Genomic DNA, 18,584 nt, shown 5'->3' with positions numbered 1-18,584 from the left:
CTTAACTAAGTAAGGACGGGGTAACTTTTTTTTTCTTGGCACTACAGCCCCAGTGGACCTAGGCCTACCTCCATGAACTTCTTCGTTCACTTCGGTTTTTCTAGATCTTACATATTCGGTAGGTCTCCTTGGGCGGGTGATCAGCTCGTCGCAAGGCCTCTACCTGTACACAAACACAGAAAAACACACACACAAACTAAACATCCGTGCCCTGAGTGGGATTCGAACCCACGATCCCGGTTTCCAAGCGAGCGAAGACAGTGCATGCCACGGGGTAACTTTACCTTTCTACAAATATTACATAGGGCCTCGGACTTAGGTGAGGACTAGTGGCGGGCTCTTGTGAACGGGGTAATGAACCATGAAATGTTGGGAAATTCTTGAGAAGCTGAATGGCTTGCGTCTTTACAGGGGACTCAGCTACATGGAGTTAGTTAGTTAGTTAAGCGAATAACGATAACATTAATTTGTGAACACTGTATTGATAAAATTATTTTACCTCGCCTAGAGGAAGTAACAGGTGGATGGAGAAAATTGCATGATGGGAGTCCTTATATAGTCTGTTCTTCATGAATTATTAACAGGTAACTGGATCAAGGAGAGCGAGATCTGCAGGTCACAGGATGAATAAAAGATATGAAAAATGTGTATTAAATTTTAGTTGGGAAACCTTGAAGGAAAAAGATGACTGAGAAACACGTCGCCTCCAACTTCAAGGTCTGACAATAAGCCAAGCAGGACATCAGCATGAAGCAGGTAGCAAACAGAGTAGGCAACTTGTTCCTCCGCGACGTCGGTTGACTTCGATGGACTCCAAAGTGTTACAATCCAGAAGACAGAGCTGTTCAGAAAATTGAATATTTTGTAGGGAACACGTGAGCATTTCATAACAGGAAGTTAAGCAGCGAAAAATACGAATTAGACTTATACCACATTAAATGTCACAAACAGGCATCGAGTGGAATTACTGAAACAAAAGAAGCAGCTCAAAGCACAACCAAATGAAGACTTGAAATTGACGTAAATCTCGTCCTTTGTCATGCGGGTTGTCACAAGTTAAGCTCATTACTGTAAAGTCTCACTCGCCCGCATGGACGGAACTGACATACTTACTTTGTGGTCAGGGGTGTGGTTTTGCACTTTGCCGGTTCTCTTGAGCAAAGAACCGAGAGTTTCAAACATATTTTATACCAGAGCTGCACAGAATGGGCTTAACCAAACTACTCCATTCCTTGAAAAGTAGCCTAGAGGTCCAGAAAAGTCCTTCCGACACGCATTAATAATTTACAGTGATTGAAAACGGCATACATATACATACAAATACACCTGAAACATTAACAGTTGAACTGATATACATATATACATAATATATTTTGATATTATATATGATGAGAATGCCGTTACTAGGTTACGGCATAGTAAACAACTCACAAACCTAACAATGATAGCACACGTAACAGAGGAAATGTGTTTTCTGTACGGTCCGTGCCGAAGTTATATAACGAGTAAGACTGAGCTGGCAAGGGCCAGCAGCATATGCAAAAGACAGACCCGTCCTCTCGTCAGAGAAGGCGCCCCACAGAAACAAGACCGTAACTGTCAAACGGTAATAATTAATATCTGATCATGAGCCAAAAATGGGGCTCGACACCAAGACTTACTGACTGACTGACCCTCAGTCGCAATGTGACTTTGACTTCGACTAAGGAGAGTCGTAGGATGTGACGAAAAGTGAAGTCTCAATTCTGAGACAGTAAAATATCGTCGCGAGTCCCAAGGGACTCGGACCCGAGTAAGACTGCGCTGGCAAGGGCCAGCAGCATATGCGAAAGACAGACCCATCCTCTCGTCAGAGAGGGCGCCCCACAAAAATAAGACCGTAACTGTCAAACGGTAATAATTAATATCTGATCATGAGCCAAAAATGGGGCTCGACACCAAGACTTACTGACTGACTGTCAGTCGCAATTTTGACTTTGACTTTGACTTGAATACGGGACAGTCTTAAGACGCAGTTGGTGTGAAATGGACGCCAGCCTGTGAGGACGTGAGCACGGGAGCAGAGGAACGTACACTCTGGAAGATGTTACCAAGCAACGCAGTGAAGACAATGATTGAGGACACTAGTCTTTGTGTGCTAGTGACTGTAAACTGTAGTCATGAGTGATTTGTGAGTCCAGAAAATCCGATTATCAATCCAAACCCCGTCTATATTCACTCCGTCACGAGGTAACGAGGTTTACAGAATAACACCAGCAATTCAGTTCACTTCAGTCAGTTCTAGGTAGGAAGGTTCGTAGTTGAACAAGAGTTAGAAGTCGACCTTTGAAGACTTACAGTGTGATTAGAAGGTTTCATTCAGGTATAATACTTGAATGTCTGATTCAGTGAGACTGTTATAGTTCCTGTGTTTTAATTACATTACCAGGAGAGGACCAGTGTGTGTAAATCGGAGATAGCGCTGTATTTAAGTGTGATTAAGAGAATTTGTAACCAAGGTGCTAATAAACCCAAACCAGAACCCGTCTTTTTCGTCACGCGTACCACCCTACACGTGACAGTACGGAATTAAAAAACTTGAATTTTCATCCCAAACTCAATATTTCCATTTTCAGTTACAATTTATTCTATTTCCCATAGGCAAAAAAATAAGCATCGGTAAATGACCTAATCTTTCCAGCCGCACTATGGCCCTCGGGTCGACTCAGCCTCTAACAGAAATGAGTAACAGGAATTAAATAATCATTTCCTGGGCGGTAAAGAGGGCCGGATCTTAAGGCTGGCAACCTTACCGCCATCTTTGAGCCGATTGTCTAGAAAATGTGGGACCCTCAACATGTCACAACCCTAGGGGCCTCCACGGCCTGTTACAGGGTTAGCTTTACTTTAAATGCTTTATAACATCATTGCTGAGTGTCGGATTTGAGTTCGTGTATGATATTTTAGACTCTTTGGTCGCATTTTGTACAGCCCTGGTTGTATACTTTTTTAGTATGTCTGTAAGCTCCTTGTAACCTGCAGACTTCGAATGGTCCTCACTGTCTCTCACTAGAGGGACACTACTGAGGTTTCATGTTCCCTCAAGGCTTTAGTGCCTGCTATAACTTCCCATACTAGACCCTAAAGTTCTGGGACTTAAGATCGAAGCTACTTATGGTACAGGTTTATGGGCATCTCACTATATAAACTACTGAAAATGGCCGAACTGAGCCGTCTCTTCAATCGTTTCACTGACTTACAGATATTTAACAATGGTTTTATTATCGGGTAGACATTAAACGTGAAGTACTTGAAGAAGAGTACTATATTCTGGGATGTCAAACTGTATAGCCCGCCAGAAGTCTACCGACGACGTTTCGGAGGAAGGTAATGCAGTATATTAATAGTCGATGAGAAAGCCAAACAAGAAAGTAACACGGAACAGTTGGCCAGTACATCGTCTCCTTCTTGTTGGTTTCTTCCTTGACTTCCTCTCCGATCCTGAAGATGGAGGCAAAACGTTCTGCTGAATCTCCTTCGACTTTTACCGGACGTGAAAGCATCCAATTCCAGAAAATGGTATCCTTCCTATTCGCCAATGTGAGAACCTCAGATCTATTATTTATTGTTTATTTAGCGAAGCTGTAATTAATTCAGACTATGAATGATGATGGCTGGTAAATAAGGAACTGAAACGTCTTAGTGTAACTAAAGTACTGTCATAATATTGTGACATAACGCCAGAAAGTCGGAACAGCGTAGGCAGAATAGACGCTCATTGCTAGGCAACTACTCGGTAAACACATTCAAGCGGCAACGAATACTCAAGCAACAATCGAGTAACTTCTGCTGCAATGCAACGGCGACGTAAACACGCCCCTCAACAATAGAAGCTGTGTTTTCTGTGTGGTTCATGCCGAGAAGTTATCTTGAAGAAGACAATTGGCGTCACAATGGAATTGAGGGTTAAATTGTGGAGTGTTAACCAGCGGGCAACGGAAACTGAAGAATCTCCATTTCTAAGATTCGTTACCAGGAAACGTCTAGTGAAAACATTGCAGAGGAATTGCCATTTTAGATGGCTGTTACCAAGTAAAGACTAGTGGAAATAGACTTAGAAGACTTAGTGTTGAGTGATTTGTAGAAGGAAAATCGGTAATGGTGTTATAGTTATTTGTAGTTATGACCTGTAAGTGGAGGGACTGAGGAGACCAGAGAAACCTCAGTTATCTGGCTTGACACAAGTGAGTTAACTTGAGACTGATCCACACACAGATGCGAACAGAATACAGCAGACATGCGAAACCCAGTCAGGAAGCAATGAAGCTTCACTCTGTAAATCTTTCTAGGAGCCGTTCGTATTTTGCGAATTGTATCGGTTGATGGAATTATCAGCGAAAACAAACATGTCCTCCCATAGAGTCTTGAAGATTATTGTTTCCAAATGATAGTTTATTGGATTAGGGTAACAGAGAAATGGTGACACAAATACTCTTTTTATAAATACCAATACTGAAAAGGTTAAAGACATTCATAATTACTAAAACGTTTAAATATAAATCTTAATACACAAACAAATATAAAGTAAAGAAAATGTCCTGATACAGCGTGTACTCACTAAATGTCCATTTTATATGTCATGATATAGGAGCGGATAGAGGTGACCAAAAGACGAGGAAGAAGACGTAAGAAGATGCTGGATGACCTTGGGGACAGAAGAGGATATTTTCATTTGAAGGAGAAAGCTCTAGATCGCATCAAGTGGAGGAACTGTTTTGGAAGAGACTGTGGACCTGTCGTTTTGACAGGTTACTGACGATTTTTCATCTATAATTTTTTAATGTCAATTGCCGAATATTTCATGTAATACAGAAAACACAATTAGTCGTGTTTCTATTCCTTATTATTTACTTGCTAAGATATATCTCTCCACGAAAGCTGGTTCAAGTGGAAAATCTTATAACTTTCGATCAGACAGTGACCGGTTCAAATCTCAAACAGGACTCGACTATATCGAATAAAAAGTTTGGCATTATATTTCTGGGTAATTCCGGTCAAGCAACGGGATAATAACTTAAGTTAAGGTTATATATCGCTTCCTGTTCAAAATTTTCAAATTTATCTTAGCTAATTATGCTCGAAGGAAATTATGCTCTGCAGTTGATATGATGTCGCTAAATAGCATATGGAACATACTTCGATATAACTTATTCAGAAGTATATTAAACGTAATTTGGCTAGGCCCGTTTTAATCGTCTTTACGAAAAAGTTGGAGGCCAAAGAAAATCCGGATTACTTGAAGTTGAAGGCTGTGGTGAATGAGTTGTACATTGAAGGGAGAAAGAGCGCTGTTTGAGGGAGCCATGACTCCATTGAAAAACTAAATTCTATTACATGAGATCTGGAGATACTGGGAGAAACTGTTAGATGTCAAAGCACTTCAACGCGTTCACTCGGTTGTTGGTGTGAAGTGTTTCTCCAAGCGAAGTTCTGCTTACCTTGCTTATAAAGACGCACTGTACCGCAATGCTCAGCTGCACCACCAGCACAGCTACAGCAATACCCAAAATATCATTAAGTGCAGAAAAGCTTTCAAGTTTCAGGTTCTGGGCTTCGAATTACGTCCTGTAGGGAATTTTCTTACGATTTTTCATTATTTTCTTCTTTAACGCAGGGATTTGTGAGCACTGCAGATCTGGGACCTTCCTTATTCTACTCCTACCCACCTTTGTAGTTCTTCAAATAACTAGAAAACCCCTTCACGCGGTAGCGTAATTTCTTTTAATTCGATTAGTGGGGGGGGGGAGTCCAACTGGGTCCACTCGGCACGGCGGCCACTTATTGGGCTATTGTAGCCTGCCCCAGGTGATTATGATGATGGAGAATTTTGCGGAATGAAGATTGGCAGGGGAAACCGAAGTACTTGGAGAAAACCCGCCCCAAACTTTGTCAACCACAAATCCCAATTGACCAGACCCTGGATCGAACCCGGGCCGCCGCAGTGGGAAGCCAGCGACTAACCGCTTGAGCTATGGCACGGCCTGTAGCGTAGTTGGTTGAGGCACTATGTTACAAACCGGAAGGTCGCGGGTTCAAGTCCCCATGAGGTGGATTTTCTTAAATTTACCTAATCCTTCTAGCAACATTATGGTTCTGGGGTCGACTCAGCCTCTAACAGAAATGAGTACCAGGAATATTCCTGGTGGGTAAAGGTCGGCCGGCGCGTAAGGCTGACAAACTTACCGCCGTCTGTGAGCTTATTGTCTAGAGTAAATGTGAGAGCCTCGACGTCTCACAACTCTATGGTCCCCACGGCCTGTTACAGAGATAGCTTTGAGGAAAAACCCTTACGAAACATATATAGAAAGGAAGTTGAAAATAATCTCAGTTAAACATATGTAATGTAAATAAAATTAGAAGTTTTTGAAAACAGCTAAATTTAGGCGAAGACACTGAACGTTAAAGAAAACCAAAAAGCACTACAGTTGTGCTGCTTTCTTAGGGATTTTTCGGCAAATTTGTGTTCTGTAATACCGATTTTTCCATTGCCACTATCTTTCTTCTGTTCGTGACCATTTGCCAACTTATGTAACGATAGAAAAAAAGCCTTGAGCTTCTAAAAGCCTATATAAGGACAAGAGACAGGAGCATTACATACTTCGGTTTGCTTAATCACGCTTGCACTTCCTCAGATAATGAAGCTCCGAGTGATTAGATGTTGCACTCCGTGAATTCGGAAGGACATGGAGCGTTACCCTCATGGCCTATTTCGAGGTACTAACCCGGACTTTGCGTGGGGGGGGGGGAGGGAAATCACGGATATCCTCAGGTAGGATAGCCGACCCCTGAACCCGGTATGAACCTCGGGGGTACAGAATATGAAGGGAGAAAGGCCAACGCGACCGTAACTTTCTGTCAAATTTACGTGTTCCATCTCGTTACATTACTTACTTACGTGCGGCCTCCGTAGTCTAGGGGTAACGTTCCCACCTCATGACTCAAGGTACGCGGGTTCAAACCCGTGGAATTTTTAAGGGCGGAAAATACAGGGAATAAGTCCGGGAGGGACTTTAAACCGTGAGTCCCGTGTCGGTGGTTTACGGTCCGTAAAANNNTGGATTGGATGTATGGATCCACACTTTCCTGACCTCGGCACTAGTTAGAGGTGTGGTGAACCCCAGAGCTACCTCGGCTCCTCAATAATAATAATAATAATAATAATAATAATAATAATAATAATAATAATAATAAATAATACTTACTTACGTGCTTACATATTCATGGAGATGAGCTGCCAATTCTGCAGCTACTCAAGAATTTCCCAGCATTTTATGGAACCCGAAGGTTCATTACCGTGTTCACAAGAGCCCTCCACTGGTACCTATCCTGAACCAGATCAGTCCAATCAATACCATCCCGTCCTGTCTCTCTAAGGTCCATTTTAATACTGTCCACCCACCTACGCCTTGGTCTTCCCAGTGGTCTCTTTCCTTCTGGTTTTCCCATATCAAATCTCTATTACGAAAAATGGAGTTGAATATAAAATATATTAAAATGCTTATAATTTTTTTCGGACATTTTTTATGATGTGGAAAATTCTGCGCCTTCTAACTAACTTCATGGAGCTGAGCCCTCCTTGAGAAGTCTCCAATTGAGCAGCTACCCAAGAACTTCCCAACATTTTACGGAACCCGAATATTCATTACCGTTTTCACAAGAGCCCGCTACTGGTCCCTATCCTGAGCCAGATAAAGCCATTCCGTCTCACTCCCTTCATATCACTAGGATCTATTTTGGTGCAAGCTGCCGGAACAAAACACCTGGACAGACATTCATTTATGAACAATGGACGACACCCCGTGTGAGGTGAAATAAAATGCACCAAATTAAGTGGATATAATAGAAATTTTAATGGATTTTATCTTGTTTCATCTTGAAAAGAGAAGAAAATCGTGTGATTTTAACACGGACTAACACAGTGTAGCAGTTTTAACATAAGTTAATAGAATATTTATAACATATCAAGACACCTGAATATGGCCGTTTGGGGCCGAAACATGTAGTGTCAAAGTTTATAATGTTAAACTGAAATTAAAATTAAGTAGGGAATAAACAAGTGTTGCAATACTGAAGGTCGATAAAAATGGATGTTAAGTTAAACAATTGCAACAGGATGCTGAAATACAGAATTACTAACCAAGAATTAAGGTTATAGGGTGATGATTATGAAGATTTGTGCCTCTGAGATATGACATTCTATAATTTTGTGGTAGCTTACCAATCAAGATTTGACGTTTGTATGACCGTGTCAATGAATAGTAAAGCTTCTGGAATGTTACACCGTGTATAGTCTGGTAGAAGTTTACCAATTGAGGTTTGAGGTTTGAGGTCCTTATGGTGCTGTTTATGAAGCCTACTATCATCTAGAGTATAACACTGTGTATTCTAATATCTTATCAATCTACCATGAAGATGGAGGCAGCATGTTACACTGAAACATCAGTCAACATCAACCATAATACATGATGACACACACCAGACGACAGTGACCTTCACTTATAGGCGTGCAGGCAACTTTCATAACACATGTCTGTTCCGAAGACATGACTTTCGTGGTGTTTCGTGTAACACCTGATTTGATTAATTAAGGCATGAAGACCAGTGGATGGACTTGTTAGTGGAGTTAGATATTCTTGTCAGGTCCCTGAACAGGACAGAAGGCACTCGAACAATGGTAGTACTCGAGCCTCGCCGCGCCTTTCTGAAGGGTACGCAAGTGACACTCAAGTCTGACGTAACAATGTTCCAAAATAGAGGAGACGTCAACCCCTGAACAATGCAGCCTCTCCATATCCAAGAGTCGCCCTTCTCTTCAAATCCACTGTCAAAGACTCTCAAAATGTTCGACTGCCTTTGTCATTGTTCCCTAAATCCGGAACGGTAAGGACTCCATCTTCTTACACGCTCCACCTTACTTCACAACTTATAAAATTGGACTGTGGCATCTCTAATATAAAAATAAGGAAATTATGTTTCAATTATATTAATCTCATTACAATAGAGAGGCCCATCTTCTTATTTTAATTGTCACAAACAATCCCCTAATTTTTGTATTGTACGTTTCTTCAAGGGAGCCGGGATAGCTCAGTTGGTATAGAGACATGATGGACGATCTTGTCTTGATTTCCAGGAGACAAAGCGCCCAGCCCGTGTCTGGGTTTCACCCAGCCTCCTGCCCATTAGGTAAAATGTAAAGGTAAAATTTTCTCTATGCTCAACGAATTTAGGAACTACCCCAAGAAGACGTATGGGGGAGTGGATATATAGATCCACACTTTCTTGACCTAAGCACTAGTTGGAGGTGAGTGGGCAACTTCACGCCCCGGCCTGTTTGCAGCAAGGGAAAGATCCCCGGTACCCATTGGACAGGAGGTTGGGTAGATCCAAGGGCAGGTCTGGACAATTTGGATAAAGGTTCAAGAATGGTGGAGCTATAGGTGATAGGTGTGATTTTCTATTCTTTTCTATCTTGCATACAGACTATGACTTTCAAATTCCCTCTTTTAATGCAAAAATGGACTATGGTGTCTAACCCAAACATTGCCTGTACGAGCATAGACTATAAAAATCGAAGAATGAAGTCTTCTTGAATGTGGGGCCGTGTGGAACTTGTGTGAACCAACGTTTCGGGGAAATATATCGAGCCAATCTTCTCCCTCCTAAAGTTGGAGGCTATACGTTCCTCCGAAACGTCGGTTAACAAAAGATCTACTCGGCGCCACATCCCAGAAGGTGGCATTCTTCAAAGTCACCGCCGTTAAAATCCCATATCTTATGTAAAAGACCAAGTTCTCTAGGAGACAAAGGTAAAGTCTTCACTGCAGATCGTTCGCGTCGAAACGGAATAAAAACTTAGTCTCCAGAAGCAATGAGTTTGATTCCCTTTTTTAAACGAGTTTCACAGCGAAAGAACCCTTCCTAACATCAATATTATACCTTATATTTCACAAGTAAATAAACACATGCTTCAGTGCATTCCAAGTACATTGTACGAAAACATTTGCTTATTTGAGTTCATCATGTCCATCCGCGTGGGTCCTCCTTAACTTCAGAAGTAATCAAGGAATTTTATTAAATGTGGCATGAATATTGTGTCATCAGAACTCGCCCTGCCTTCGTATTTTCTAATTTACTAAGTCAATAATACGAAAGTAGCGTGCGAATTTCTGAGGTGGATGTGACATCAGAAAGTTTTCCNGATAGATGAGTGTATGCACTGCAAGACGGTTTAAATAAATCATGGTAATAAAATTTTGTAAGATGAAAATTGGGTCAATTGAGAGTTGACGTCCAAGTCTTTTTTCGGGTAATCCTAATGGCAAAATTCAAAGAATGGTCTAGGGTTTCGACATTTTTTCTGGCCATTGTCCCCTTGATTCCATAAACTCACCCCCGATTCACCTTTCTCTACCCTACAGAAAGTATTATTCAGAGTATCGGTTTGCATAAACCAGTAAGGAAAACAATAACAAGAAAATAAGGTACCACATTTAGTAACTACTTCACTGCTATTAAATTCTTAATGCGATGGGTGGACTTGATGAAGTGATACCAGTTTCTTAATGTCTGGTCTATAAGTCACTTCAAACGTAAATGAGCTAACAAACTCCTCGAAAGGGCCCCACCACCAGCGCGCTCCTGCCGCCCCTTGGTAATCCCACCGCTAACAGGGTGCGGTAGAGCCCACTTTGGGAACCACTGGTTTGGATATAATGGCGATAACGACTTATGAATATTACGACACTTAATATCAGTTAAATGGGGTCAGGCTCCGAAAGTAATTGCGTACACAGAATGTCAGTAACACCTGTCATATGTACAAAGACCGTCTTGGTGTACAAGTGGTAATGTGTGGTGCCTACCTTGGTGTAGACTCCGGCACTGGACAACTCGTTCTCGATGACCATCACAATGATCCCGAACATGCCCATGACGAGAGCGTAGTCGCTGATGCGTTTCCTCTTCTCGAAGAGCGCCTTCCGTCTGCCTAGCCTGTAGCCCACGTTGGGCTTGTGTTTGCCGCCCGCCGCACCTGTGCCACCTCCCGCGCTCTCGATGGACGCGTTCTTGCACAGCCCGCCGCCCTGCCCTCGCTCTTCCGTGTAGCGGGGGTACTCCGAGTGTACTCCGACCAGAGCTATTCCTGCCTCTTCCGTGACCCCAGGCCCGGCCACGTCTTTCCCCGACTGCAGGCCCTTCATAGCAGCCGGGATGGACAGCGTGGACACGGGCTTCCGCAGCTGCAAGCACAACAGAGCCCACAGGTCAGAGATAGGACTACCGGTAAAAAGGAAACAGTCACTTGTGATAGGGCGGTGCCGTAGCCCAGGCGGTTAGTCGCCGGCTTCCCACTGCGAGGGCCCGGGTTCGAGCACAGGTCAGATCATGTGGGATTTGTGGTGGGGCAGGTTTTCTCGGAGAACTTCGGTTTACCATGTCAGTTCTCATTCCACCGACTGCTCCACATTCATCATCATCATCTTTCGTCTGGGGCTGGTACAATAGGTCAATTAGTGGCCGACGTACAAAGTGGACTCAGCCTCACCTCACCTTAAGAAACTAAAAAAAAAAACTAAAAAAACATTTTAAGCTTTCATAACGGTAAATTTGACGAAATTTTCTCGGATTATCAGACTTGACAGTTATATAAAAAAGTCAGGCCCTGATGACGGAAACAGAGATGGCTCCTGAAAAGTCGGTAACTTTTTAAACAATTAATTTGGCTGATTGCTCGCGATTTTACCAATCACTTGTATACTCTCTCTAATGACAAGCTCAGAGACGAAACTATCGGATCCTTTCGTGTTTCGAAGGTCCACCATATGTCCTAGCGGTGTCCTACAAGCTGATATTTACTCAAAATTTAAAAAAGAAATTCCCAGCCATTTATGGAAAAGGAAAATTAATTATAAAGTTTATAAAAAATCCAACTACAGGTTTCTATCTTGAACCATAAGAATCCAGGCCATGTCACCATAACCTGTATCTCAAGAAGTCACTTTATAATATCGTACCATCTACGCCTAGGTCTCTCAAATTATAGCTACCCTAAAAGTTTGTATAAATTTATCTTCTCTGGCCCGAGGGCTATATGCCCACCCATCTAACTCACCATGACTTGGATTTTTTTTTATTTTAATAATACATGATCAGCAATCAGAATACAGTGCATTCTATAAGCTAATGTGTTGATCCGTGCTAGGTATCCTAGCTACAGCTGAGGTGTGTTGAGGTTAACGTCCAGCGATGTTACCTCAGAGTTTTCAATTATTATCTGTTGGTCACTGTCTCTTAAGTCTCCTGTTGACTGGTTGTAGTACTGGTTGGCTGAGTAGTGGATTTGGGTGATCTTCTATGGTTTGTATGTGCCTGGCAGTTTTTGTTTTGATGACTTCTTGGATTGTAGGGATGCGGAGGTCATTGTGAAGTGTGTAATTGGTTATGTACCATGGGGCGTTCACTATTTGTCGGAGTATTTTTGACTGCTGTCTCTGTATGATGGCTGTGTTGGATTTACTGGCACATCCCCATAGTTCAATGCCGTACGTCCATATTGGTTTGATGATAGTTTTGTAAATTAGGATCTTGTTTTCCATTGTCAGTTTTGACTTCCTGCTGATTAGCCAGTTTAATTCTTTGTTTTTCATTACTATCTGGTTTTTCTTTTTTTGGATATGCTCTCTCCAGTTTAGTTTATTATCCAGGCGTAACCCTAGGAACTTAGCTGTGCTCTTTTGTGTTATTACGGTATTGTTGATTCGCACTGTTGGACTGTCCCCATGCTTCAATCGAAATATTACACGAGTTGATTTAGCCTCATTTACTTTAAGCATCCCTTTGTGCATCCGTTGTTGAGGTTGATTGAGGTGCTCTTGTATGTAGGATGCTGCTGTTGATATATCTTGGTGACTTGCAAGAATAGCTGTATCGTCAGCGAACGTCCCCATTATAGTTTTTGCGATGTTGGTAGGTCGGGTGTGTATAGTATGTAGAGAATTGATCCAAGTACACTCCCCTGTGGTACGCCTGAAGTAATTGTATACTTTCTGGAAGTTTCTTCTCCTACTTTAGTGTAGAATTCTCGTTCTTGTAGGCAGGACTTTAATATTTAATATGATATTGGGAGAAGGTTTTTAATTTTATGCAGTAGTCCTTGGTGCCAGACTTTGTCGAATGCTTGGCTGATGTCAAGAAAAACTGCAGAGCAGTATTCTTTGTTTCCTATGGCTTTGCTTATTTCCCGTGTGATCCTATGGCACTGTTGTATGGTAGAGTGAGCTTGGTGGAAACCAAATTGATGATCTGGGATCCATTGACTAGGCTGTATGTCTTCGTTGATTCTTCGTAGTATATAATTTGTTCCAATAGTTTAGACATGATTGGTAACAAGCTGATAGGGCAATAATTTTTGACATCTGTTAGGGCCTTTCCGGGTTTACCTATCATTATTATGTGTGCAATCTTTAAGGGTTTCGGCCAGTAGCCCATTCGCAGTATTGCATTGTAGATATATGTTAGCAGTACTGTACCTTTTCTTGGCAATTCTTTCAGAATTTTTGCTGTTATGAGATCTGTGACTGGAGCTTCCTTTAGGCTAAGTGATTTGATTACTTCTAGTGTTTCTTTTGTGGTTGTCGTTTTGAGGGTGTTCTCTATTTTTGAGGGAGGTGTTAGGTGATGTTCTGTATGGTGGTCGAGTTCTTCAGTGAGCGGGTTGAACACGGTGGATAAATGTTCCGCAAATATGTCAGCTTTCTCCTCGTCGCTTTTGGCCCATGGTTCTGCATTATTTTTCCGTATTAGTGGTGCGTTGCTCTTGGTTTTCTTGAGGTTCCTGATCGGTTTCCAAACAGAATTGTCATATCTAGTTAGTTTAGTCACATATTCTCCAAAGCTCTGGTTTTTTATTTTTTTGAGCTTAGTCTTCATTCTGAGGTTTAGCTGGTTGTATTTGTTTTTATCTGCGGGGGCATGGGTGCGTTGCCTACTGCTCGAGCTTTTCTTTTTGCAGCCACTAGTCTCTTGATAGCTAGCGGTACATCATTTAGATATGTTCTTGGCTTGATGGGAGGTGTTGCTTTTTGAGCAGCTTCTTGTAGAAGTTTTATGAAGGCTGTTGTGGCCGTCTTTATTTCTCCTGGTTCTTTAAGTCTTATGTTTAGATTAATGCCTTGATGTAGTATTTCTGGATATTCTTCCCAGTTTGTTCTGAAATTATATAGTTTCGGTGTGGGTTTCTTCAGTTCAATAGTCGAGCCTATAGTTACGATGACTGGGGAGTGATCAGATATCAGGTCATAGTTTGATACCACGTCTGTGTATATTGTGTTGATTCCTTTAGCGAAAAGAAAGTCGAGCAGGTCTGGTTTTTTGTTTGGATCCGTTGGCCAGTACGTGGCTGTTCCTGACGATACAAATGAGTAGTTTTTCTTCTATTGTTTTGGCTAATTCTCTGCCCTTTGTTGTTGTTAGCCGTGATCCCCATATGGTATTTTTGCTGTTGTAATCGCCGCCAGCAAGAAACTTTGGTCCTAGGGTTTGAAAAAAGTTTTGGAAATCCTTTTGCTTTATGTTGTGTTTAGGAGGACAATACACCGCTGTTCTCGTTAATTCATACGGTAAGTTGATACTGATGTGGCTTGAAGAAAATCTGTTTTATATTTTAGCATTTCGTAGTGTTTAAGTGTTTGTTTGATTAGAATTGCACTACCTCCGTGGGCTCTGCCATCCGGGTGGCTTGTAGAGTACATTTTATAGCTGGGTATGCGAAGATATGTTCTCTCCGTGAAATGCGTTTCAGTTATTAGTAGCACATCTATTTGATTGTGAGCCAGGAATACTTTTGTCTCCTCTTGATGTTGTTTCATTCCATTCGCGTTCCATAATGCTAATCTTATGAACTTGGTCACTATTTAATCAGTTTACTAAGGAGTGTTGTTAGCATGTTTAGGACCATGCTATTCTGTTGTATAAATTAACTGAACATTGACTTGAACTCACTTAAGAATTGTGTTAGCACATTGTTTGTTTCTTGTGGTGTTACATTGTCATTCATTTTGTTGCTGACTACGTTAGCGTAACTGCTGTATTGTTGACGGAAGTTGATTGGTTGAATATTAGGAGTTTCATAGGTTGTTAGTGGTTTTCTGACACTGGTCTTGTTTGCGTTATACCCATTAACGAATTTTTGATAATGTTCACATCCTTTGCAGTTTTCCATGTGACTTCCGCCAAATTCCGCCTGTTGCTGGTGTGTTCTTACTCTTTTGCAACTAGTTGTACTGTGCGGTCCGCCACATTTGACGCATATGTAGGGTCTGTTACAGCAGGTCCTGCAGTGGCCATATTGTTGACATCTCGTGCATTGGACTACGTTGTTTTTTCCCTTGCGTGGAGGGTCTATTTTTATTCTTACATTTTGAATACTTTCGACTTTGTATATTTCTTTGTTGCTGCTGGCTAGTTCCAGATCTACGAAAAATAGATTTAGTGGTTCTTTAGTTATTCTGTGTATGGCGTTTGTGATATTTCTCACTTTGTGCCCTAACTTAAGTATTTCTTCTGCTATTTCGTTTGTGTTTATTGTATGATGCAATTGTTTTATTACGATTCGATAAACCCTGTATTATTTTAGTTGGTAGGTGTGGTAAACTATGTTTTCTTCCTTGAAGTATCTAACTAGTTTCCTATAGCTTTCAGGAGTATTGTATTTTATTTTTACAGTATTGCTTTGCCAAACTTTTGGTGTTGTATTGTTCGTCATCAAGTTGCTCACGTATTTGTGTAATCATTTGGGGGTAATCCATTACTCCATACACATTGATAGGAGGAGGTCTACTGGGTTTTGGACTCGTGGATTCTTGTGTTTGGTTTATGGTTTCCTCGATTGGTAGGGGATCAAATCTGTTGTTTATCTCTACTTCATTAATTATGTCTGCTCTCTCTTGTCCTCTCGTCACCTTTTTTCTTTTGTTGCTTCGCACTTGTTGCCACTGTATTTTATTGGTTATTTCTTCTTGCTCGTCTTCGCTAGTTGATGATAACCTCAGGGTTTACCTGCTTTGTTGATCACACTGCATTGGCATGTTTGTAGTGTTATGCGATGGGTTGTTGTTTCTTTGGTTCACTGGAGTCAAGTAGGGAAAATTACTTACTGTTTGTTGTGGTGATACTTTATGTGATGTACCATTGCAATTCGTTGATTGCATCGGATTTGGTTCTTGTTGTTGGATGGTTAGATGTTGTCCATGTGGGCTGTTGTAGTACACCCCTGGTGTGTTGGATGACGTTGGTTGTGTGAACATCGCACAGTTCTGTAATAGTTTCTTTGCGATATTTCTTGTTTTGCACTTATCCTCTTATATTCACCGTGAAAATCTGTAGAATACTATCTTCACTTTTTTTGTATTACCTCACTGATGACTATCGTATCGCCACAAGCCTGTAGAAACTATTCCCAGAGCGATGTGCACAAGACGTCCGCTCGGCTCGGTGGCCTAAGCTGAACTCCATGACTTGGATCACCGTAGTAAAGCAAGTGTCACGTAACTTCGAACGAGGCCAAGAGTAACCTTGAATGCGCAGAAGAAAAATTTCAGACAAGGGGGTGGAGGGTGTGAGAAGTGACAGGCGGCCAGTGGAAGAATGAGTATTAAGAAACTCCTCCCACCACAAGCTATGCCCGAGATTTGACTAGGAATGCGTGGCTTTGTTCGAAGTTACGTGACACTGTCTATAATATCTGGTGAAATGTACAAAATATGACACTCCTCATTATGTAATTTATCAATGGCATCGTTTCTCGCTCCATATTAAGTCTAAATATTTGTCTTAGCTCTCATATCTCAGACACCATCAAGCTGTATCCCTCCTTAAAGAAAAGATAAAGCTATCTTTGTAACAGTCCGTGGAGACCCAGAGGGTTGTGAGACATCGAGTCTCCCACATTTTCTAGGCAATCAGCTCACAGATGGCGTTGTGGTTGTCAGCCTTATGCACCAGTCGCCCAGATTCCTGGTGCTCATTTCTCTCAGAGGCTGAGTCGGCACAGGGGCCATAGTGCGATTTGAAAAATAGGCCAAATCGAAAAATCCAATGACCTCATCGGGAATCTAACCGGCGACATTCCAGCTTGTAGCATAGTTCCTCAACCAGCTGTCTTTATTTTAATACCACTAAATACATCTCAGTTGTTATATAAATATTTTCAGTAATTTATTCATAACCCAGCTGTTTTCTGACATTTCTCTTCCATCATTACGGCCCTCGTGTGTAACTCAAAATAATCAAAGATTTACGAAATTTAAAGTTATCATTGCATTAATGATTAAGAATTATGATTATTCTAATATATGTAGATCTTCCATAATAATTTTATACAAATAAATTATCTCCTAGGATATAATACAGCATAGTCCTTTGAAAGTCAACATATCACTTCTATTTTAGGGCTTTGCTTGCCACCTGCATTCATGCTGGTATATTTCTCGCTTTATTCTTCAACCTTGAAGATCGAGGCGATATATTCCACCGAAACATAAGTTCAATTTCAGTGGATTACATGGCGTAATGTCTCAGGAGATAGCCCTCTTCAGACGCCGTACTGATTTACAATAAGCTCAGATGGCATGGTGAAAATATTTCAGAAAAATAAACGTAATTATCACTCCGAGTGGCATGAGGGTGTAAAGCGTACAGACTGTTGCTCATATACACGCTTGTAGAGACAACATGTGGAACTCTTCTAAAGTAAAGGGATAAACGGTAATTACGTATTTATTATTTTATTTAGCTCTTATTTTATATCGAACAAATAAAATAAGAAAAATACAGTTCATCAACAATTCTGTTTGTGGATTAACAAAACCGTGGGAATAGCAACACTGTGCGGTTCGTATCTCGACCTGGAGGGGAGAGACCTGACATTTCATACAACAAAGAACTAACAGCCGCAATTTAAAACTCACAATATCGAAACAGTTACGCCATGGCGGTCTATATCCGTCCGCCAAATGGGCGTTTATTTCACTGCAATGTAGTCCTCACTCATGAAGCATGCTTATGGATTTTATGTAGTTATTAAATAAAGAACGATGAGATGGGCGTGGCATGTAGCACACAATGGAGATATTAGAAGTACATATAACAGTTTAGTAAGGAAACAAGAAGTGAAGAACTACTTTTAAGACTAAAGCTAAGATTAGTGGATAATATTAAAATGAATCTTAAAGAAATGGGATATAAGGATGTCAGCATGGAGTAATCCGATTCAGGATAGATTTCAGTGATGAGAATTCGTGAATTCTGTAGCAGATCCTTGAGTTCCACGTAAGGCGAGAATTTTTTTTAGTACATATAGCAGCAGTAGTACTAATAACAAGAGTAAACAAAGGGCCCAGAATCCGGTTTCTTATGTGACATATACCATGTCTAAATTATGCAAGTATATTTGTTCTTCTTTCCAGAGCCTTTTAGCACTTTTCACTTCTCTTCTTGTTGAAAATGACAGATCAGATGCTCTGTCCGTGGGAATAAGAACGTCATCT

At 41.2% G+C, this 18,584-nt stretch overlaps 1 protein-coding gene across 1 annotated transcript in view; it reads right to left on the bottom strand.

Annotated features, from left to right (window-relative positions):
• Positions 1–18,584, bottom strand: part of LOC111864709 (small conductance calcium-activated potassium channel protein) — a gene marked incomplete in the record, with an annotated part of 758,647 nt that overhangs the window by 178,157 nt on the left and 561,906 nt on the right. Inside the window, 1 exon segment of the mRNA XM_033751546.1 lies at positions 10,902–11,279. Coding sequence (XP_033607437.1) covers positions 10,902–11,279 — 378 coding nt within the window.

This window comes from Cryptotermes secundus, unplaced genomic scaffold, assembly GCF_002891405.2.
Source record: "Cryptotermes secundus unplaced genomic scaffold, Csec_1.0 scaffold654, whole genome shotgun sequence".
Taxonomy (NCBI): Eukaryota; Metazoa; Arthropoda; class Insecta; order Blattodea; family Kalotermitidae; genus Cryptotermes; species Cryptotermes secundus.
This window is presented reverse-complemented; position numbering and strand designations above follow the sequence as displayed.